At 43.4% G+C, this 23,767-nt stretch overlaps 1 protein-coding gene across 6 annotated transcripts in view; it reads right to left on the reverse strand.

Annotated features, from left to right (window-relative positions):
* Window positions 1–23,767, reverse strand: part of DIS3L2 (DIS3 like 3'-5' exoribonuclease 2) — a 370,907-nt gene that overhangs the window by 211,903 nt on the left and 135,237 nt on the right. For all 6 annotated transcript variants that reach the window (XR_003002632.1, XR_003002633.1, XM_024740590.1 and 3 more), the window contains one exon: window positions 4,706–4,806. Coding sequence is in view for 4 of the 6 variants with exons in the window: in XM_024740590.1 (XP_024596358.1) it covers window positions 4,706–4,806 (101 nt within the window). In the remaining 2 variants the exon portion in view is untranslated. The remainder of the gene's footprint in view (window positions 1–4,705; window positions 4,807–23,767) is intronic.

Genomic DNA, 23,767 nt, shown 5'->3' on the forward strand with positions numbered 1-23,767 from the left:
CAGCAGTTTTTCTAAGTCTAAATGAAGTACCTCTCAGTGAGGCTCTGTGACTAAGTTATCTATATTTAAGTTGTAACAACTGAAGCCAGCAAGCACATACACCCAAGGAAAACTAAGCAATACACAGATTAATTAGATGAAAGTGCTTTTAAAACCAAGACCTATGTCTCAAAAAAATATGTAAAACTCCAGCAGGGAAGTACAGCTCCAGGTATTTGGTCTGCATTACATTTTTCTCACATGAACTATACCAGTATCTCAGGTGAACAATACAATAGTTGTTTATTTTAAAATGTTATTAAACGTAAATAATTTCTTTATTATGCCTTCAAATGCTGAAACCTTTTAACCTTCCTTCTTTCCAAGATTAAACCCAGTCTCTCATTTCACCAGGCAAAAATTCAATAGCACAAGTACGTGCTATTTCTACCAAGAGAAACACATCATCTTGGACTGACCCATCATTCAGCTCTCACTCTCCTGTGCTCCTCCACGGGCTTTTTCACCACATCAAGACCACTAGTGCCTTGACCCTTGCCTTCTCTCAATGTCTGTTAGCTACTTCTTAGCCTTGAGCCCTTTCCTACCTGCCAGAGACGCCATGTTTCATCACTTCAAGTCCTGTTACGTATGTCATCAAATGCCTCACCCCTCTTGTTGTTCCATTGCACCTACCCCAAAAATCCTCAATTCTGGAACCATTCAGCCACTGCTATTCTCTAACCTTAAACACAAATTACTGAGTCCACGAGAAAAGAAGAAAATTATAATCATACAGATGCATACCATCACACATTAATGTTATACAACTGCTGCTAGGAACTCAAAAGCTCTAAGGTATTTTTTTAACCTGTTCCCAGTCAGCACAATGTATTCTTTTTGGCTGCGTTGCTGCAGGCAGGGTCTTAGCTGCAGCAGGCAGGGTCTTTGTTGAGGCGTGTGGCACAGGCTCTTTGTTGTGGCGCGCGGGCTTCTCTCTAGTTGCGGCTACAGGTTTTCTTCTCTCTCTAGTTGTGGCGTGCTAGTATGTGGGCTCTGTAGTTTGTGGCACGCGGGCTTAGCTGCCCCATGGCACGTGGGATCTTAGTTCACCGACCAGGGATCAAACCCACGTCCCCTGCACTGGAAGGCGGATTATTTACCACTGGACCACCAGGGAAGTCCCCAGCATAATTTATTCTTTAAGCCCCACTCTCTTGATCCTTCTTTTGGGACTCCAATTATCTGAATGCTGGATCTTTTTTTACTGTTCCACGGCTTCCTGAGGCTCTGTTCATTTTTTTTCAATGTATTTTCTCTCTGTTCACATTGGGTAAATTCTATTGATTGGTCCTCAAGTTAACTAATTCTGTGCTGAGTCACCTCTACTCTACTACTGAGCCCATCCAGCAAGTATTTCATTTGTTGCTGTATTTTTCAGTTCTATAATTTCCATTTAGTTCCCTTTTTATAACTTCTATTTCCTTGCTGAGACTTTCAGTTTTCTCATTTGTTTCAAGAGAATTTTTAATTGCTATTAAAGCATATTTACGATGGCTATCTTAAATCGCTATCAGGTAACTGCAGTATCTTGGTGTTGGCATCAACTAACTTGGTGTTAGCTGTCATTCCTCACTCAAGTAGTGATTTTCCCGGTTCTTGGTATAAGGTGATTTTCTAATGTATCCTGTCCCGGACCTTTTGGCTATAATGTTAGCAGGTTCAAGGTCTTATTTAAATCTTGCCTTTTAGAAGGCAGTCACCCTGTCTAGGGCGAGCATGCAGGTCCCGGACTACTTTTGTGGGCTGTAGCTACAGTGACAATTTAGTTTTCAGAGGCTTTGCAACGCTATTTTGATATGTTTGGTTGACAAGGTACCACTGGGGCTCCCACTAGTTTCTGCTGGTACTGCTGAGGGGCTGGCCACCTGGCTGGTCTCTCTGATGTGGGTGAGGAGCACATCCTGGTCCACATCCATGCAGAGACAGAGAGACTTCTCGCTTAGGGTTTTGGGTGTAGTGGCACCCCCTTCTACTGGTGCTATGTGGCTGCTCAGCATCTCTGGGTGGGAGAGGGGCATCTCAGGCCCATGAGGATAAAGAGGTTTCCTGGACCACATACTTGTGGTAGGATCTCCCTTGCTAGTGACATCTGGATGCCAGGTGTCTCTGGGTGGGGGAGGGGAGTCTCAGGCCCATAGGGACAAAGAGACTTCTGGGGCTAGGTCACCTCTTTGGCAGGATCCCTGCTGTCAAAGCCACCCAGATGCCTGGCATCTCTTGGTGAGGGACAGAAGTCTCAGGTGTGGTGGGGAAGGAGAGCCCTTTTCCTGGCCACTTGCCATCAGCAGAGATCCCAGTCAATTTGTCTTACAGGTGCTGCTGGGATTGCCTGGTGTTGTTGGAGGGCCTCCTGTTAGATCTGAGTGAGGAACGAGTCTGCTTGAGCCACCTTCTGTTGTGGAGTTGGGATCCAGAAACATGGGGCCTGGGTCCCCTTCTGTTGGTGGAGGGCTTATAAAGTCCCCTGCTACTACATTGTTCTTCTAGCCCTAGAGTCCCTAACTAGTTTGCCTTCCTCTTTTCATCTTTCAGAATTCTCCTTTGGTTGTCTCTTATTATTGTTCAGAATTTGTAGCTGTGCTTAGGGGAGAAGAGCAAGGAGAAATGAATCTATGCCATCATGTCTGATGCTTTTCGTTTTAACGTTTGACAGAACAAGAAGTATACAAATCAGCATGACATTACTCATGATTCATGTGTTAACTGTCACATAAATGACTTTACCACAGTGTAAGTTTTGCCTTGTAATTTTAGATTGAATTCATTAAGAAACTATACAAAAACAAATAAACCCCAAAACCAAAAATAGCAAGAGAGGAAGCACCATTGGGGGGCAGCAGCAAATTGCAGAACACAAATTCCACTGACAGAGGTTGCCTCTACTCAGCTCTGACCAAAGTCATTTAAGAATGTGGCCCACTGTTGCTGGATGTTTTGTTTCATCAAGAGACGCCAGAAGCCTGACATTCCTTTTCTTTTTTTTTTTTTTTTCATATAAGCTACTAAGCCAAAATTTTTAAATATTGCACAGGTCAAGCAAAACACAAACTTGTGAGCCAGACCCAGCCCACGATCTTTCCGTTCATTATACTCTTTCACACCTATCATATTGCCTAGTATATGGTTAGTACTCAAAATGCTTATTAAGGGCTTCCCTGGTGGCACAGTGGTTGAGAGTCCGCCTGCCGATGCAGGGGACGCGGGTTCGTGCCCCGGTCCGGGAAGATCTCACATGCTGCGGAGCGGCTGGGCCTGTGAGCCATGGCCGCTGAGCCTGCGCGTCCGGAGCCTGTGCTCCGCAACAGGAGAGGCCACAACAGTGAGAGCCCCATGTACCGCAAAAAATAATAATACGAAAAGCTTATTAAAATAAAGATCTAGATAAACGAATGGGCAATTGGCAGGGGAGAGTAAAATATATGTAATATAATTTAGAAATTCCTCATGTCGATACGCAGGAGACACTCTCCTATCCAACTTGCTAGACTGAGTGGCAATGCCGCATTCCCAGGTTACACGTGCTGGCGGATGCCTCTGGTAAAGGAAAACCTCATGCTATCACACACTCCATCCTTTGTCATTGCACCACTCCTTCCACCAGGAGCTACCTGCGTAGCGAGGATCAGCTGTGTTTGATCTCATATCTGAATATGTCACTAGCATATACAATTTTTTTTTTAAGATTTAATTTTATTTGTTTTTGGCTGTGTTGGGTCTTTGTTGCTGTGCACGGGCTTTCTCTAGTTGTGGCGAGCGGGGGCTACTCTTTGTTGTAGTGCACGGGCTTCTCCTTGCAGTGGCTTCTCTTGTTGCAGAGCACAGGGCCTAGGCGTGCGGGCTTCAGTAGTTGTGGCACACAGGCTCTAGAGCACAGGCTCAGTAGTTGTGGCGCACGGGCTTAGTTGCTCCGTGGCATGTGGGATCGGCCCAGACCGGGGCTCAAACCCATGTCGCCTGCATTGGCAGGTGGATTCTTAACCACTGCACCACCCGGGAAGTCCTAGCATATATAATTAAAAAATAAAATTGAATTACGCAAAAATACAAATTGCTTTTGTTACTGGACAACTGAATTAAATACTTTGGAGAAACTAAAATATACTTATTAAAAACTTACTTTTGAATTAGATATGGTCGTGACAACAATAAAAAAAATTGGAGCAAAAAACTAAAAATCTAGAAGGAGTCTACATTCATATTGCTTCACCAGTGCCTAAATTCTCACTCCATTCATTCATTTATTGCCGTGCCGCACGGCACACAGGATCTTATTTCCCCGACCAGGGATCAAACCCATGCCCCCTGCGGTGGAAGCGTGGAGTCTTAACCGCTAGACCGTCAGGGAAGTCCCTCTCACTCCACTTTAAATAAACCAAACTGGAAATCATAGATGTCACATTACAAGTGCAGTTTATGCAGAAAAAGATAATGCAGAACCTTAATAAACATACCCACATGCAAAGAAAAGGCCTTGGCCCTTCATCCAAAGACAGACAGATGAATATATGTTTAAAGTTATGAAAAAAATTCACTTTTTATGATTCCCTGCTTCCACTGACTTTTCTGATTAACTGACCAACTACAGTCCTAACTGAATTGTATGAGAGGCCTCCAACAGGTAGCTCAGCTACCAGCCAGACAAGTGAAGGAAACAGGCAGAGACCTTTGCTGATCTCTGCAGCGACTTCTCTGGTAAAGCTCTTGTGTCCTGTGACATGAAGGTGTTCTCGTCTTTTGTAACTGGTGCACCAGCATCCTCTTTTCCTAATTTAAAAAAAAGAGAAAAGAAGAGGAGGAGGAATCAGGTAGACACATACCTATTAGGCATACAGACTCATGGGATTTTTAAATTCAGAGCTGCAAGGATTCTTGGACACCATTTACCCCAAACTACTCATTTTACAGAAAAGGAAACCCAGGCCCACAGTGGTTAGGTGACTTGGCTAAGGTCAGTTACGTCACTAACTTGTAGAAATGCTCACACTCAGCAGGCCGCATTTTATCTATTTAACATTCATATGTTAGGCATCATACAAGTGGAGAGCATCAAGTTATGCTGAATGAAACTAAATCGCCTATGTGTCAAAGTGCCCAAATAACTAAATGCTATACACTGCCCCAGCCCACGATGAAGACTAGAGATAGGTTAACTTATTATGCACATCCACTGAAATAAAACAAAATCAAAATAAATGTGAACTTTTAAAAGTACTCTGGTACAGCCATAACAAACAAAATGGTGGAAAACAGATTATATTTATTAAATAAACAAATAAAAAAGCCAACCCTGATTTTCCTGGCTTTTCTTAGTGACATTATATAAAGAGTAAAGTACTTAAAGTCTTTTAATGTTTAATTTCCTTTCTTAAAAAACTTATAAAATTCACATTCACCCAAGAAACTGAAACCACTAAAGAGGGAGTTAGGCTCTGGACCAGAAGTATTAAAACCACTCATGAAAAAAAGCAGCAAATTACAAACTTCTGAACATTTAATATTTTACATTTCCATGCGTTACATTAGATTTCCCCCACAAAATATTCTTATCCAACTCTACTGGAGTTTCTGGATTCTAGGGGTCACAACCAATTCATGTGGGACCCACTCCAGCCAGCTAAGAGAGACTTGTACTTATCATCATTTAGACATTACCAAGGCCAAAATAAATAAATAAATCCTTTTCAGGACTGGCTGCCTCTTAGCAAAGGCTCAGCTAAAAGCCAACTTTACTCTGGGCGTACCCTGGAAACACTGACATGATCTGACCTACTGGGGCTTAAGAACAATCAACTGTATGCTTTTCCATCTATGCTAAAATCTACGCACCATAGTGCCCACTGAAAGCAGAATTCTGTTTCCTAAAAAGAAAAACAAATGAAAACTTTCCCATTGTCGATCACCCTCTTCATCACCCTGTAAAAGAGGGACATCATCCAAGTTCATCTTTTATTTTAGACCAAGTTCAGGATTCCAAAATCATCAGATGCTTTCAGAACAACATCTTTTATACTCTTAGGGAGAAAAAAACCCACACAAGTTGTTGACCAGTTCCATAACACATCTTGCCAATGTGTTCTACACAACAGGTAATTCATGAAAGATTAGGAGGCTGGAATTACCATGAACAAGTATACTCTACCTAGATATCTGATATCCGAGTTTGGTCTCAAGAGCTGGCAATCAAGACAGGGTAGTGAGGGTCTTTCCGAGACAGCCCAAATCCTGGGCATGCAGCTTTCTGTAACGGTCACTGGTGGCTCCGTCTTAAAATGACTATTGCTTCAGATTCCATCCCAACAACAAGCAAGTCTTCTGTTCCAAAGGTTACGCCAGGTGGCATTCAAAAAAAGAGGGCAAGCCATGGAAATGGGCCCAATTATGATTCTCAGAGATCACACCTGAACACGCCCTTTTCAGGCTCTGTGTTCATAAGGATATCCCGGCAGAAATCAGGCTTTGTTCAGACAAAGATGCACCCTAATAAATTAAACTGAAGCTTGTAGCCTTACAGGTGAGCACCACAGATATGTTCAATGAATGTGAAGAAACACACTGCCAGTTTAGAAAAGTGAATCACCTTAACAGGTTTCCAACAACTACGTCTTGCCACAGCGAGTAGCAAAGCTGTCAATTTAATGAGAGAATCTATCGCGTCGTTTAATCACAAGGTCATTTGTTCCTTCATTTATACCATGTGTGTTTACGGAGCACTGGGCATTGAGGATTCAGTGTGAATAAAAGAAAGATGATTCCAGCCCTTATGGAACATACAGTTTAATGCTGGAGTGATATTCAATAAATAGGCACTCAATAAATATAGAATTATAAACTGTGATGAATGCTAAGAATGAAAGAGCACTCCCAAGGAGGAAGAGAAGAGAACATATGATTTAGACTAAGAAGTCAGAGAAAGGTCCTGTGTGCAAGTGACACTGACGCTGAGATATGAGGATGGTGTGTGTAGGAGTGAGGAAGGGGACAAAAGACCCCAAGTGGGGAATGGTACTTGGGAAGGGGTGGAGGTGGGAAGTCCCTGGCACAATCAGGAACAGAAAGACCATGTGGCTGGAGGACAATGAACAAGAATGGGCATGGCCAGAAATGGAAATGAGCGGTAGACAGGAGTCGAGCCAGATGGGGCCTTGCAGAAGTTAAGAATCCTGAGTTTAAACCTACATACGATAGGAAGCTGGCTAAGGATTTTGTTCAAGAAAGTGACTGCCTAACCTGAGACTCAGCCAACCTAAGAGGGGATGTTGGGAGACCAGTTAAGAGCTATCGCAGAAGTCCAGACACAAGAGGATAGTGCTACAATACAAGCACTGGAGATGGAATTAAAAGGATCAATTTGGGCTTCCCTGGCGGCGCAGTGGTTGAGAGCCCGCCTGCCGATGCAGGGGACACGGGTTCATGTCCCGGTCCGGGAAGATCGCACATGCTGCAGCGAGGCTGGGCCTGTGAGCCATGGCCGCTGAGCCTGCGTGTCCGGAGCCTGCGCTCCGCAATGGGAGAGGCCACAACAGTGAGAGGCCCGCGTACCGCAAAAAAAAAAAAAAAAAAAAAAGGATCAATTTAAGAGATATTTTGGAGTTGAACTAATAGACTTTGGTGGTAATTAGATGTGAGAGTTTAAGGATTATTAGATATAAGAAATAAAGGATTACTTCAAGCTTTCTAACATCTGCAGCTAGGCTGATGGAGGCATTACTGGCACAGGAAAGACTAGAAGAGGTGGTGAAAATCCAGGGTTCTACCTCAGAGGTGGTTCTATTTGAGAGGCCACCTGTGAGATCTTCAAGTGATGATACTGAGTAAGCAGTTCAACATGAAGATCTGGAACTCAAGAAGAGAGATCTGCACTATGGCTCTAAGTATAATTTATACGCCAAGAACTTCCATATTTATAGTTTTCCAGCCCAAGTTGCAGAGAAGAAATTCAAACCCAAGTGTTTTCAACTACTAAGTTCCTGAAGCTCTTCCACTGATATATGCTCAAGTATGAAGTAATGTGCTGTCAATGTTAAGGAAATAAGCAAGATTCACTGAGGAAGTGAGTTGGGCTTGAAGGATATACAGATGTTTTGGAGAAAGAAAGTTGAAGGGCATTCCAGGTAAAGGCCAGCACTTGTACATGGCCCAGAGCTGTGAAAGAGCCTGACATGGTAAAGGATTAGTAAGAGATTTATTGTAGCTACTAACGGGTTGAGGACACAAGTGTTGGGCAGGAAGGGACTGGATGGGGAAAGGAACAAAACTGGCGGGGAGGTGGGATAGGTCCTATGGCAGAGATTCTAGTTACCGCCCAATTTATCTATTCTCTTCTTTCCTACTAGGCAGAACTCCGATTTTATTTTATTTTTTTTATTTTAGCTAGTATTAGTTAGAAGACTACCTCCCTCAGTCTTTTTGTAACTAAACATGGCCTGGATGTCTAAGTTTTAGCCAATGAGATGCAGGTTAAAGTGCTGTGATTTAAAGGACGGAGGTACAGCCTTTCCCTCTTCCTCCTTCCTGCTGGCTGGAGTGTGGATGTGGCAGCTGGACCTCAAGCACTTATCTTGGTCCTGGAGGCTACAGGACAACAGTGCATTCTGCTGTGCAGAGCAGAATTGAAGACCATGCAGCTAACCTATAAGCCTTGACCTGCTTACCTCTGTTCTTCTTTTCTGTGAGACAGAAATAAACTTTCTTGTTTAAGCCATTGATATTTTAGGATTTAACGCCACTCTCAGCAGAACATACTTCCTAACACACAGGTCCAGAGACAGTGAAACTGATAAGCTTGGATACTACCCTACAAAGCACTAGAAAGGCCAGGGACGCATACATTTTAGAGCCGTGAATATGGCAGCGCTCCAGAGTGGAGAGACAATAGTAGCAGAGAGCTTAGGAAGCAGGGGTTACAGCCTAGATGAGACGCAATCAGAATCTAAATTAAGATAGTGGCAGTGACAGTGAACAGACGCAAGATTTGAGAGACATTTTTGAGAAGGATGCTGCGAAGTGTGCCTCCATCACTATCAATGACTTAGTACAAGAAAAGGGGCTTAAGTTAAAAGAGCTTTTGATTGACTATCAGGGAAAATGCTTTCACAGAACGCTGAAACTCCCTGATGAATTACTAGAAGAAGGGAGAGCTGCCGGCAGTCCTCAAGGAAGGAAAAGGTCATGTTTCCCCACAGCCTTCAGTCTGCCGTACTGAAGGCAGAGCCGGCCCCATGCATTCTGCGGCCCCCTTCCAGTTAAAAATGTCCAGAAACTAGTGACTACCAAAATTCTTCATCTAGAAAACAGAATTTTCTAAAAACTGGACATACTACAAATATAAGCAACCGCTCACTATATTCTCCAAAAAAACACCCTAGGAGGGAAAATCCAGTAAAATCCTAATCTCTTTATACAGATTACCTGAAACTTCTATTTCAAACATTCCAAAAGTAAAACACCGTGGTTTGCTGGAGCTGGCATTGCCACTGCCTTAGAAATGAGTTTGATTTGGGCTCCTCACACAGAAACAATGGACTGACAAGGCTGATGATCCTTAACACTTGACAAATTCATCAGGTTTTCAGATGATTAGACTGTGACGCTAAGTAAAGGCAACGTGAAGAAAAAAGCAAGGAATTGGGCAAAAAGCTGTTTCAATCTTTCCAATTAAAAGAGTGACAAACTCTGACAAATCCAAGCTTTCTCATCTCTGAATGAAGGGTCACAGAAATTTACAATTTCCACCAAGAACTCAATGAAAACTGTAATATAAATTTGGTCCATGAAAACGATTCCCCTCAGATCTCTCAAAATCAACCAACGAGGAAAAGTTACTTTCCGGGCCCCTCTCCCCATTGAAATGTTGGCATGACAACACAAGTCCTCACAGGGCAAGGTAACATTCATGTTAGAACAATTTTCTGGATGTCCCTGGTGGTGCAGTGGTTAAGAATCCACCTACCAATGCAGGGGACACGGGTTCGAGCCCTGGTCCAAGAAGATCCCACATGCCGCCGAGCAACCAAGCCCGTGTGCCACAACTACTGAGTCTGTGCTCTAGAACCCACAAGCCACAACTACTGAGCCCGCACGCCACAACTGCTGAAGCCCGAGTGCCTAGAGCACATGCTCCGCAACAAGAGAAGCCACCACAATAAGAAGCATGCACACCACAATGAAGAGTAGCCCCTGTTCACCACAACTAGGGAAAGCCCGGGCGCAGCAACGAAGACCCAACACAGCCAAAATAAAATTAATTAATTAATTAATTAATTAGAAAAAAAATAAGGAAACAGTCTCCTGTGACTATGGAAAAAAACAACAACAAAGAATCATTTTCTGTGTTGCAAGTTTGCCAGCCCAAGCAAATCTCTCACTCTGAAATAAAGCTACTGCAATTGTATGGTGCCACAGAACGTTCATAGTGTGTTGACATACATCACCTCATTTGATCCACACCATAACTTCATACGATAGGTAGAGTGGATATTGTTATTCCAGTTTCACCAAGGAAATGGAAGTACTGAAGGGGTAGAGCCAGCCGATGACATCATTCAGGGATCCTGGTGCTAACTGTGGCAGCCTGCTCCACACAAGCAAGAATCAGAGCATCATGGGAAGAGCCATGAAAACCTACATCAAGATATTGCTTAAGTGGCCGTGGGACTCCTTGAAATGCTGGCATCAACTCAATGAAGGTTCTGAATATCTGTGGAGTGTCAGGCACTACAAATGACCCTGGCTCTGTCCTTGGATACTCGTGTACTAGAAATGAAACAAAATGCAAACAAATACTGAAGTACATGGAGTTGGTGACTGCTGGCAAGCAGTGTGTCCAAAGGCAGTGAGAAGGGAGCCAGGGAGTTTGACAGTGAACACCCGAGCTAAAATGGGAAGGCTGAGTAGGAGCTGGCTAGATGGATGGGCAAGGGGAGCATTCCAGAAAGGAAGACCATGCGTAAGGCACCTAATCAAGAGTAAAATGAGAAGGACAAAGGTTCTCTGTGTCTAAACACGTTGCAGGGACCAGACCACGAAAGGCCTCACATGACATGCTGAAGAGCGTGTATTTTACGTTTTAGGGATGGAAAGCCACTGAAAAATATGAGAATAACATAATCAGAATTATACTTGATGAGGAGTCAAGGGTCAGCCTATTGCTCCTTTGAAGATAATCTGTCTTCTTCTCTAGCTGCTTTTAAGAGTTTCCCTTTGGTTTTCTGTAGTTTCATCTTGATGTATCTAAGTATGGATTTTTTTTTTTTTAATTCTACTTACAATCATTGGTTGTAAATCTGTGGTTTGGTATCTCAACTGTTATGGAAAATCTCAGCCATTATCTTTAAATTTCACCTTCGCTCATTTTCTCTCTCATCTCCTTTCTAGGTCTCTAATTAAACTTATTTAGACCTCACTTTATTCTCTATGTCTCTTACCCGCTCCCTCTGCATTTTCTATTTGTCTCTCCATGCTATACTCTGGATAATTTTTTCTTACCGTCTTCCAGTTTGTTAATTTTCTCTTCAGCTTTATTCAATCTTCTGTTAAATGCATCCACTGAGGTTCTTCTTTTTTTTTTTTTTTTTTTTTTTTTTTTTTTTGCGGTACACAGGCCTCTCACTGTTGTGGCCTCTCCCGTCGCGGAGCACAGGCTCCAGACACGCAGGGTCAGCAGCCATGGCTCACAGGCCCAGCCGCTCCGCGGCATGTGGGATCTTCCCGGACCGGGGCACAGACCCACATCCTACATCGGCAGGTGGACTCTCAGCCACTGTGCCACCAGTGAAGCCCGAGGTTCTTCTCTTTAAAATATTTAATCAAATATATACTTTTCCTCATCCACTGAGTTTTAAATTTCATTACTTTTATGTTTATTTCTAGAAGTTTTATTTGATTCCTTTTTTAATTTGCTATGTCACATTTCATAGTTTCCTATTCTTTGCAGATATCTTCAAGCTTATCTTTTATTTCTTTAAACACAGTAGTTTTTTATAGATGGTAATGATTCCAATATCTGATGACGTTTATGAAGGGCTGTTTCTGTTGTCTGTGGTTGCTGATGATTCTTGCCCTTGGAGTATGGTTTCCTTGGGTGCCTGGTTATATTTACATGCTGGTTACTGAATAATCTGAGGCCTAGGCAGAAGAAACCTTCCTTCTGAAAGAATTTCCACTTGATTTTGCCAGACACCCAGAGGCACAACCAGCCCATAAACCAATTCAAGACTTGAGATTCCTTGGTTGAGCCAGTCAGCTTGAACCTGGGCTGCAAACCCACAAGAGAGCTGGTATGTTTCAGGTCCACCCTCACCGTGACAGTGCAGTCCTTTGGGGTCCCAGCTTCTTGTGAGAAATCTGAGCTTTATTTCTGTCCCCCACAACCGCTGGTCAAACCTGCACTCTTGCATGGGTTTTCCACCCTAATTTTAACCTGGTAATGCCTGTGAGCTCTTTGATGCTTTAAGAAGAAGGCTGGGTTTGGTTTGGCTTTTGTATTTTATCTAAATATTTTTGGCTGTTTCAGTAGGAAGGTGCATGTGTGAATAACAGTTCACCATTACTATCTACAGAAAGTCGCTAGAGTTTGTATTTCAGAAATATTTTTCAGGTGGCAGTGTAGAGCCTAGTGAGTAGTGACAGGAGTTAAGAACAGGAGAGGGGCAGTGGTGATCACCTAGTGGTGATCTGTGCAGGAAACACAGCAAGGAAGCTACTGTGATAATGCCCAACGTTACATTAAGCAAAAGCACAAGGGATGGAGAGAAGAGACAGGTATTCTCACATTTATTTTTCTCAGCAACCCCATGAGGGAAGCATTACTATTCTGGTTCTTATAGCAATCAGCCGTTCAAAGAGGTAAAGTAATTTATCCCAGGGTTCATCCAAGGAGATGGTTAGTAGAGGTGGCATCAGAACCCAGTATGACTCCAATTCCAAACTCTTCTTACCACAGTATGATGAGATCTAGAAGAAAGACAGGTGCATGCGGGTGGGTTCCAATGAGGACGGGAGGGTTGCCAAAATTTTTTTAATTCACTTAAAGACATAGAAGGATTTTAAATTTTAGAAGATGCCAAGTGATAAACAGCTCGCTAAATAACTTCACTGCTTCCACCCACAGAAATGACAGAGTAGTTAAAAGCATGAGCTTTGGGACTTCCCTGGTGGTGCAGTGGTTAAGAATCCTCCTGCCAATTCAGGGGAAACGGGTTCGAGCGCTAGTCTGGGAAGATCCCACATGCTGCTGAGCAACTAAGCCCACGCACCACAACAACTGAGCCTGCGCTCTAGAGCCCCCGAGCCACAACTACTGAAGCCTGTGTGCCTAGGGCCCGTGCTCTGCAACAAGAGAAGCCACTGCGATGAGAAGCCCGCACACCGTAACAAAGAGTAGCTCCCGCTTGCCGCAACTAGAGAAAAGCCCGTGCGCAGCAACAAAGACCCAACGCAGCCCAAAATTAATTCATTAATTATTTTTTTAAAAGTCATGAAACTTTCAAAAAAAAAAAAACCATGAGCTTTGGAGTCACAAGACCTAAATTCCAACCTAGGTCCTGTGATCTTGAATTTGTGGCTTTGAACAAGTTACTCCCTCTCTCAATTTCCTCCTTTGGAAATCAGGAATAGTATACATTTGTTATGTTTACACGGAGTGCCCCCGGCACAAAGTACATTAACAAAAATTGTTAGATACTACTACTACTGTCGTTGTCATGGTTATTATCATCAGCTCTTGGTAGTCAGTTCTGAGTGAATCCAACCCTGTTACCCTGGACACAACTGACTGGAAAGGACTGGTACACAGGGATGGCAACATTATAAACTGGGTCACATTTCCTCATCTGTAAAATGTAATCCATCTTATAGGGTTAGTGGGAAGATGAAATGAAGTTAATGCGTGCAAAAGTGCCACAGTGGCTAGAACACAGCAAGCACTCAATAATTGCTATATAATATATATTTAGATTGCATGTGCTTTTTTGTATGCTTGGTGAATTCTGTGCAAAGTAAGGAGGGAGAAGAGATGGTGCCACGTAGGTAGGCAGAGGCCAGGTCAACGTTACGAAGTTTGGGCTTATCCCAAAGGCAATGGAGAGCTACGGAAGAAAGCAGTCAGGGGACTAATAATGGCTTATGGTTTAAGAAGCTCACGCTGGTTGCTATATGGGGAACAGATTTAGAAGTGAAACCAGAGGCAGAAAGGCCAGTTAGCAGGTTACTGCAATAAATCAGACTAGTGGCAGAGGGAATGGAGGGTTCTAGATAGAGAGGTATTTATTATAAAAAGCAAAACTGACAAGATTATTCAGATGCTAGTTGGGAACTGGGGGCTGGGGAAGTTATAGGGGTAGAGTAAGGAATGGGAAAAACTGCCTAATTTCCTTATAACAGATGTTCTCAAAGTACAGTCCCCTGACCAGCAACATCAGCATTACCCGGGAACTCCCAGAAATGCAAATTCTCAGACCCCACCCCAGACCTACTGACTCAGAACCTCTGGGGATGGGGCCCAGCCATCTGAACACACTTTCCAGGGGACTCTGACGCCCACTCAAGTGAAGAACCACTGCTCTAGACAAATGAGCCATGACCTGCTATAGGAAGAGCATCTTCAGGCAATTGGGAGGGGATATAAGTTCAGTCGGACTTAGCGAGTTTGAGGTGTTGGATATTAGATCTGATGCTTAAGAGAGAGTTTTGGGCTGGAGACAGAAATGAGCATGTCGTGTGCGTACAGAGGACAAATGAATAAGTAGACTGGTTCCCTCAGAGATGGTTCAGAATCAGAAGAGAAGAGAGCCTAGGATAGAGCAGTGAGGAACAACATTATTTAAGAAAGCACAAGTAGAAAAGTTTGCAAAAGAAACTGAGGTGTGATCAGAAAGGTAGAAGAATAATCAGCCTAATGTGAAGTCAGAGAAGCCAAAGAAAGCGTGCGTTTCAGTAAGAAAAGTATGGTCAGCAGTGTAGGCTTAGTGACACGGTCACAGGAGGAAATGGAGTGAAGCATAACGCCATGTGCGGGGAACTGACTGCAGAGACGAGGGTGTGCACCAGGCTCCGGAAGGCTGGCTGTGAAGGCGGGGAACAGCACAGGGTGGACGCTGCAGAGGGAAAAAGGAATCACACATGGTTTCTTGTATTTTTTTAAGATAAGAGAAGCCTGAACACAGTTAATTGCTGATAGGAAAGAATCACTAAAGAAGGTGTGGTTGAAGAGGGCACAACAAAGAAAGGGAGGGGACCCTGGGCGGGAAGGGAGGGGACCCAGAACCCAGCGGGAAGGATTAACCTCAGGCAGAAGGTCAGAGAGATGCCAACTTCATTGTATCAAAATAAATGGAGGAGGGAAGGAGTCTAGACACAAGCCATTCCTAAGTGGAAAGCTGAGGGGGTTCCACAGGGGAAGGGGGCGGGCAACAGCTCTGGTTTTTTGAAACGTAGAAGCCAATTCATCTGTTGAAAAGTGCTAGGGAGGTGAAGGATACCTAATGTATTCAGAGCTGGGTTCCACAATCCCAGGGGAGGATGACATGCGAATGGCTTCCCAAAACAGTGGCCCTGAACATGCCAGGCACTGCACTCAATGCATTCAAAATAGTAACAGTAAAAAATGTACAAAATAGTAACTAGTTATTGAGCACCTGTGGCATACACCTGGCACTGTGTTAGATGATTCATAGGCACTACCAAATTTAATACTCTCCAGTAATCCAATGAGGTAGCAAGTATTATCATGCCAATTTTAGAGATGAGGCTCTAAAAGATCATTTAGGAAATGAGGCTCACAAACACCAAATGATAACATGCTTGCTCATGGATACCAGCTAGGAAATGACAAGGGCAGGATTCGAACCTAAGTCTCATCCTCTTCCCATGATGCCACACAACCTTCAGGATTTGAACAGGATTAGTGGAAGTGAGAATGGAAAAGAAAACATGATTTTTGAAAGATGTGCCTGAATGACAAGGTACTGGGAGAAGTCAATCAACTCTTGGGCCCATTTTGAGTTTGGGGTGACAATGCGATATAAGTATGATCACGTCCTTTACCCAAGCTGGAGATATCGTTCTACATCTTGGGGCAGAGATTGGGAATATCAATTAGATGATAACATTGTCTGAAAGTAGACAGATGTGTATAGACTGGGGAAAGAAGGACTTCATATAAGAGTAACAGAATAAATAAATGAATGAAAAGAAAGCTAATACTCAAGCATTAAAAGGAAAAAAATCCCTTCACTACCCAAATTTCCTTCCTTGTTCTAATTTACAGACTGGTGAGAGATGAAGAACAGGGGGACTCATTGTGTCAGAACTTGGTCACCCTTCTCCCCAGGCTGACCATGAAGATACCTTCAGGTTCCTGAGCTGAAGCGGTGCCCTGGGTAGAGTGATTTTCGTGGCCAAACCTGAGTCCTTCACAGGGTCTTCTCAGATGCGGCTTCGCACTGATTCCCACTCCCAGCTGTTAACTCTATTAATTACATCATCAGCACTGCTTTTCTCTGAGCACTCTCTGCTCCAAATCTTTCTCTTGCCCAGGAGAAACCACTTCTAAATTTCTCTCTACTAAAGCTTTAATTGGCTTTTAGCTTCATGGCTCCCAAAAGACCCAAAATGTAGGCCCACATACTTCTGTGCTCCCATCTATAGCTGGCTTTAACTTACTAATTCTGCATCTTTCCCAACAGATGAATGACTCCTCCAAGTTTAAGTTGACTTCCGTCTGAGTTTTTCTTAAAGGGGACAAGCCTGACCTGTTACTGTGACATGATCATTTCAACACCAGAAACACAGTGTTTACTAAAATCTGACTAGTGTTTCTTTACCTGTCTTCCAAAGACTAGCTATCCATCAAAACTTCAAAAAATGAAAAAGGTGCTGAGCTATCATAGAGGGTTAAGTAGAGACTGGCCTCCCCCCGCCCAAGCATGGCAAGCTAAAGTAGATGAGTTTTGCTGTGTTCTGAGACTGTGATCCACATATATCAAACATATATCTCTCTCATGTTCTAAGTCTCTTAAAGCACATGTGATATTTCATCCTATTGAACATTTCCAACAGGGATAATGAGATCCAGCCCACTGCTTGGGCAAAAGGGAAAGTATTAAAATGCTTATTCTAAAGAGTCAGGCCTCTTTATCAATTCAGTTCCTATTACCTAAAAATAGGACTCCAAAATGATCATTACCAGGCAAACGAAAACAGGTAGGTTAAAGAAGAAAAAATTCTTACAGGCTGCATCATTTCTGAGACCCAGCAAGCCCCCTGGGAAACAGAACAATACACCACTCAAAAACAGCTAATGTTTGAAGCATCTTTAATGGAAAATTGCTTCTCCTTAATAACGTAACAACCTCTAGCTCTAAATGCAAATCAGGCAGATCACTCCAGCCAGGTTATATAGACATGGATGAGTCATTGCTTTTGATGCCAAACTGACAAATATGAAGGTTTTATAATGGATCCTGTGTGGCTGCTGTGCAGAAAAAGGATTCAGGTGTTAAACGGGAAAGCAATTAGTTTGGCTCTTCCTCAGTTTCAAAGAAGGAAAGGAAGGGTAATCTTTTGCAGAACATTTGCTGAGTACAAGACTGTTCTGGGGCTTGAAAGTAGGTGAAAGATGAGAAAAAACAGTTATATGAGGGAAATAAAGAAAATACTGAACCATAATAATATCAGTCATGGAATGTGAACTGAAAAAAGAAACAAGTACCTAGAAAGAAGAGTCACGGAAAGGAAAGATCACACATCTAGCCGGAAGAAATAAGTACAGGCTCATGGGGACAATATCCTGTGCTTGAGTGGACTCTACCACGGCCCCCAGTGACCCTCACAGCTCCTGCTCTTCACACCGTGGAATAACACCCCTCCCCCTGAGTGCAGGCAGGACCTACGACTTGCTTCTAACCAACAAAATACGGCCAACATAACAGGATGTCACTTCCATGATTATGTTCCATAAGACTGTAACTTCCACCTTGAAAACAGACTCTCTCCCTTGCTGGATCTGATGAAGCCAGCTGCCATACAGAGAGGCCCACACCAGCAGCCAGCAAGGAAGTGAGGTCCTCAGTCCAAAAGCCCGCAAGGAACTGAATCTAGCCAACAACCATATAAACTTGGAAGAACACCCTTCCCCAGTAGAGCCTTCAGATGGCTGACACCTTGATTGCAACCTTGTGAGAAGCCCTGAAGCAGAGGACCACACTGGGCCATGCCCAGATTCCTGACTAAAGGGGAACCTTGTTTCCTCTACTCATAACACTTAGGATATAAAATGTATGGGTTTTTCACACCAAGCAATTCTGCAAGTCTCTGTGGACACCACCTGGTGGCCAACAATTTAATTCAGTTCTGATACTAACTACCTGGAGAGAGTACAGACCTCACAGATTAAGGGCTCAGTCCCATGAGACTGCCTGCCCCCACCCCCCACTTCAGCCTGCAAATGCAAGTAGTGGGCCTCCAGATTACCTACACTCTGTCTGAGTTGGCTGCAAACTGAGGGGGTTCCCATGACCCCATCCTTAGGTTTGATAATCTGTCATAACGGTTCACAGAACTCAGGGCAGCATTTAACTTACATTTACTGGTTTAGTATAAAGGATATCATAAAGGATATAGCCAAAGAGGTACATAGGAGGCCCAGAGGATCCTGAGTACATGAGCTTCTGTCCCCATGGAGTCGAGGGATGCACCACCCTCCCAGCACACGGATGTATTCACCAAGCTAGAAGCTCTCAAAACCCCATAGTTCAGAAATTTTTATGGAGGCTTCATCATGCAGGCATGATCAAATATTAATTCAATGTTCAGCCTCTCTCCACTCCCTGAAGGATGGGGACGGGGCTGAAAATTTCAAGCTTCTAACCATAGCCTGAAATGATTAGAATCATTTCATGACCAACCCCATCCTGAAGCTATCCAGGAGTCCACCAAGAGTTGCCTCACAGAACAATAGATGCTCCTATCACCATCATCACTCAGGAAATGACAAGGGTTTTAGAAGCTCTGTGTCAAGGAACCAGGGTCAAAGACCACATATTAGAACAAAAGATGCTCCTAGCACTGCTATCACTCAGGAAGTTCCAAGGTCTTTAGGAGCTCTGTGTCAGGAACCAGGGGCAGAAGCCAAATATATATTTCTTATTATGTTCTACTGACTCACAGAAAATGTGAGATAGTAAACGTGTTGTTTTAAGTCTGCAGCAAATGTTACACAGCGATAAATAATTAATACACATTTAAAATGACAGTTGACATTTGAAGGTTAGAGGAATTTTCACAGGAGGAGACAGGGAATTAGGCAGCATTCATGGCAGAAAAAAGGAGGCACAGAGACACAAAAGCAGAAGAGGGAAGTGAGTGCTTAGGAACAATACAAGGCCCGGTTTGGTTGGATGTGAGGTCTGAGTGGGCAGGTGCAAGAACATAGGTTGGGGGCTTCCCTTGTGGCACACTGGTTAAGAATCTGTCTGCCAAGGCAGGGGACAGGGGTTCGAGCCCCGGTCCGGGAAGATCCCACATGCCGTAGAGCAACTAAGCCCGTGCGCCACAATTACTGAGCCTGCACTCCAGAGCTCACAAGCCACAACTACTGAAGCCCACATGCCTAGAGCCCATGCTCTGCAACAAGAGAAGCCACCGCAATGAGAAGCCCATGCACCGCAATGAAGACCCAACACAGCCAAATATAAAATAAATAAATAAATTTATTTTCTTAAAAAAAGAACATAGGCTGGAGAGACAGGCAGGAGAACCCTGGTGGACAAGGACAGCCAAAAAGAGCCATTAGAGCTCATCACTTACATCATGCGGTCTGAGAACCTCTTGCTTCAAGAGGCGACAGGCTTCAAAAAATGATTTGGAAAATGCCCATAACTAAATGTGTGCTTTACTCTTTTTAAGGTGCTTTCCCTTCCATTACCTCATTTGATTTACGCAAGGACCTGTGAAGAAGTCAAGGCAGGTATTTATTATGAAGTTTTTTTTGTTTTTGATTTTTTACAAATAAGGAAAATGAAGCAGTAAGAGGCAAGAATGACTGGCAAAAGCTTTTGTTCAGTACTTTTTTGTTTCCTACTAGGAGTGTTGCCACATTTTATTGGATCCTCCTTCCCTGGTGGAGATGCAAACAGGGCTAGCCAAAGGAGCATTTATACCTAGAAGAGTAGGTGCAGTGAGGCCTGGGTGAACTGCAGAGTCAAGAGTACAATAGTTTAGTCCATATAAGCTGGTATCAAAAGAGCTTTGAAATAAGGAGGGTCAAAATGAACATTAGATCCCAAGACTATCAAGTTTATACTCGATTGCTGCCTCTGCCTCAAGCAAATGAGTCAGAGCTGAGGGGACTGGCCAAATAGGGGTCAGCTAATTGGGAGCGGAGATGAGAAACTTTACTATGCAGCTGAGCTTTACTCAGGGGCCTAGTAAAAGGGTGTGCAGGGGTGGGAGGCTGGTTCCACTTAAAGGGATAGGGGTGACTCATTTATTTTTTAGTTTGTTGCGTTTTTTTTTTAAGCAGTATCTGAAAAGCAGGGACAATTTTCTACTGCAAAATGTTAAATAAGATCTGTCCTTAATGGTGGAGGTTCTACACCCAGAGTAGGACACCCAGTTCCCTCTCCCCATCCAGAGCCACACAAGCCAGTTTTCTTCCCCCCAATAGGCTTAGCTGGAGTCTTCAACAGCTTTTTGTAAATCTCAGCAGGTTATAGCTACCAATACTCCATCAGTCAAGCAAAGACTTCCCCTGCCGTGTTACCTCATGACTTGAAACATCTACCTGGTGGTTCTCAAGGGAGGACGGGCGTTATTTAGAGTGACCCAGAGGGGTAATCAATGCAGTACGATGACTCCTAGTTCTGCACAGTGGCAAAGAAAGGGTCTCTATCAAAGCAAAAAAAAAAAAAAAAAAAAAAAAAAAAAAAAGAGCCACACAAGCCAGTTTTCTTCCCCCCAATAGGCTTAGCTGGAGTCTTCAACAGCTTTTTGTAAATCTCAGCAGGTTATAGCTACCAATACTCCATCAGTCAAGCAAAGACTTCCCCTGCCGTGTTACCTCATGACTTGAAACATCTACCTGGTGGTTCTCAAGGGAGGACGGGCGTTATTTAGAGTGACCCAGAGGGGTAATCAATGCAGTACGATGACTCCTAGTTCTGCACAGTGGCAAAGAAAGGGTCTCTATCAAAGAAAAAAAAAAAAAAAAAAAAAAAAGACAAAAAATCCACACAAAACCTTAAGAAAGCAGGTTAAACACTAAGTTACAAAAAAGGCTTCATTATTCAACTGAAGAAAGCTTCCATATTCTGCCTAGAGGGGTGAACGGGGAAGAGCTACTTGACTGGGCCTTCCCTTCTTGGAGTCTGATGACCTGAAAACTAACTTCACAGACGAAAGTGCTCAGAATCCCAGGTCGAGGGAAGTGGGGATGAAGACATTGACCATCCCCACCTGTAATGATTCTCATTTTCCCAGTTCAATAAATACCAAATTGAACTTTTCTCTTTCAATCCATTCTTTCAAAATAACGGTTAAATGCAAAAAAAAAAAAAAGAGGGGGTCCTCCCTGAATAAAAGTTATTTTAAATAATTGTGAGAATCAGTCTTTTTAAATAAAAATCATCTTTAATCGTTTGATATCCACTAACAAAAGAGAGGCATTCCTTCATTTCTTAAAAATACTCATCACTTCCTTCTTAGTTCTATACATTTTTCTGTTAGGTCTTGTACAAGGCTCTCAAAATCTTTATCAGAGTTACTTCCCACCCTCCATCCTTGCACCTGAGTTTTCCATATCTACCAGCTTATGCCTTGGTTTTGTAGGATAATGACTACTTCAGGTAATTCCAACTGTGGACCATCTACCTGATAATCTCACCAATTTCCTATAGCTTCAACTGATAATATTCAGATCTATTACTCTCACCATCCCTCCTCTGGGTCGATATTTCTATTTCCAGTTACAACTTGAGTGTCCCCCATGTAACTCAAATTCAACATATAATCAGAACCCAGATTCATAGTCCATCTCATACCTGGTCTTATTTTTCTTAAGAATGTCAACACCCATGCAGTTGCTAAACTAGATATCAAGTTAATCTCATCCTTGAATGTTCCTCTGTCTTAAGTCCCATATCTGATCTACCATTGAACTCTGACGATTCTAGTTCTGAAATATCTTGCCTACCTATCCCTTCTTCTGCATTCCAGCTGCCATTGCTCTCAGTCAGGTCAAGCATCTTAACTGGTCTCATGCCATGCCCTAACTTCTCCCCCCTTCCTAACAATCAGTCTCCTTTCCTTAACAACCTTGGGTGACTTCCCATTACCCAGATCTCTTAGCAGCCACAGAAAACTGGACAAAGCTTCACCACAGCCTATTTTTCTAGCCTCCCCTCCAAACTCCCCACCATGTACACTGCACTATTCCCACTGTAAGTATTATTCTACCTACTATCCACCTCTGTGCCCCTGTTCATGCCAAGAATATTTCTGACCCTTCTTTGCCTGGAAAGCTACTCATCCTTCAAGGCCTAGAGAGCAAATTGTCTTATTTTCTCTCCCTCTTCCTCCTCTCACCTTCTCCCCCTTCCTCTGTGAATGGGCCCTCCCTCCCTCTGCAAATCTGTCCCTCTTCTCTGTGTGTACTATTTGTGGTTTCTAGAAGCCTCTGTTCCCTAATGACTTTGTTTCCAGCCCTCACTCCACATGACACTGTTACCCCAGAGTCCTCAAGCTGTGGAGGAAAAAATCTAACGGGTCACTGGCCAGTCAATGTATTGATGTTTCTTAGGTCAGGGGTCTACTCATGATCCAGCTAACGTCCCGGGGACAGGGCAGACTGCATCTACCACGTTAGTAAAGGCAATTCCCATGGAAGGGGACTAAGGCAGTCACGATCCAGAACACACGTCTGTTACTATATCTCCTCTTATGGAATAATTGCACCTCAAGGACAAGCATCTGGATTTTACTCTTCATTCACCTTTCTCTTCCTAGTAAGTGGCAGAATGCCTGGCTTGTCACTCCCTCTGCATCTCCTTGGATGCTCTTAGTTGAGATGACAGAACATTCAACACAAACTGGCTTATATCTCAAAGGTGAATCACTGGCTAATGCAATTAGAAGTCCAGAAGGAAAACAGGCTTCAAGGTCAGTTGATCCAGGGCCCAGCCCTCTAATGGTTGTAGGGGCCCAGATTTTTTTCTGCTTCTCCACTCTTCTATCCACAGCACTTGGCTAGTCATAGGATAGCTTCCAGTACCAATCAGGGATAAATCTTTCATGTTCACATCCATCAGGAAACTACTTACATCCCAGAATTCTAAGCAGGAGTCACCCTGATTAGACTGCTTAGGTCATGTGCCTATGAGAAGAGGAAATGGTTTGAAGCGGCAGCATCCAGTGCAGTAGCCACAAACCACATGTAGCTATTTAAAATAAAATTAAAATTAAGTATAATTAAAAAGTCAGTTTTTCAGTCACAAATTTCAAGTGCTCAACAGCCACATGTGACTAGGTGGCTACACAGAACATCCTACTGGCATAAGGTAACCAAGTAACTGGTATGAGGCAACCAAAACTTGGCAGCTGGGGTCAACCTAGTTCAAAGTCCCAGGAATCTGGGGAAGGGGCAGATGTCCAGATGAAAATCTAGGTGCATACAGGAAAGGGAAAGAGGGAAATAGACTCTAGATGGGCAATGAACAGTACTCAACATATCCTT

This window comes from Neophocaena asiaeorientalis, unplaced genomic scaffold, assembly GCF_003031525.2.
Source record: "Neophocaena asiaeorientalis asiaeorientalis breed wild unplaced genomic scaffold, Neophocaena_asiaeorientalis_V1.1 scaffold388, whole genome shotgun sequence".
Classification (NCBI taxonomy): domain Eukaryota; kingdom Metazoa; phylum Chordata; class Mammalia; order Artiodactyla; family Phocoenidae; genus Neophocaena; species Neophocaena asiaeorientalis.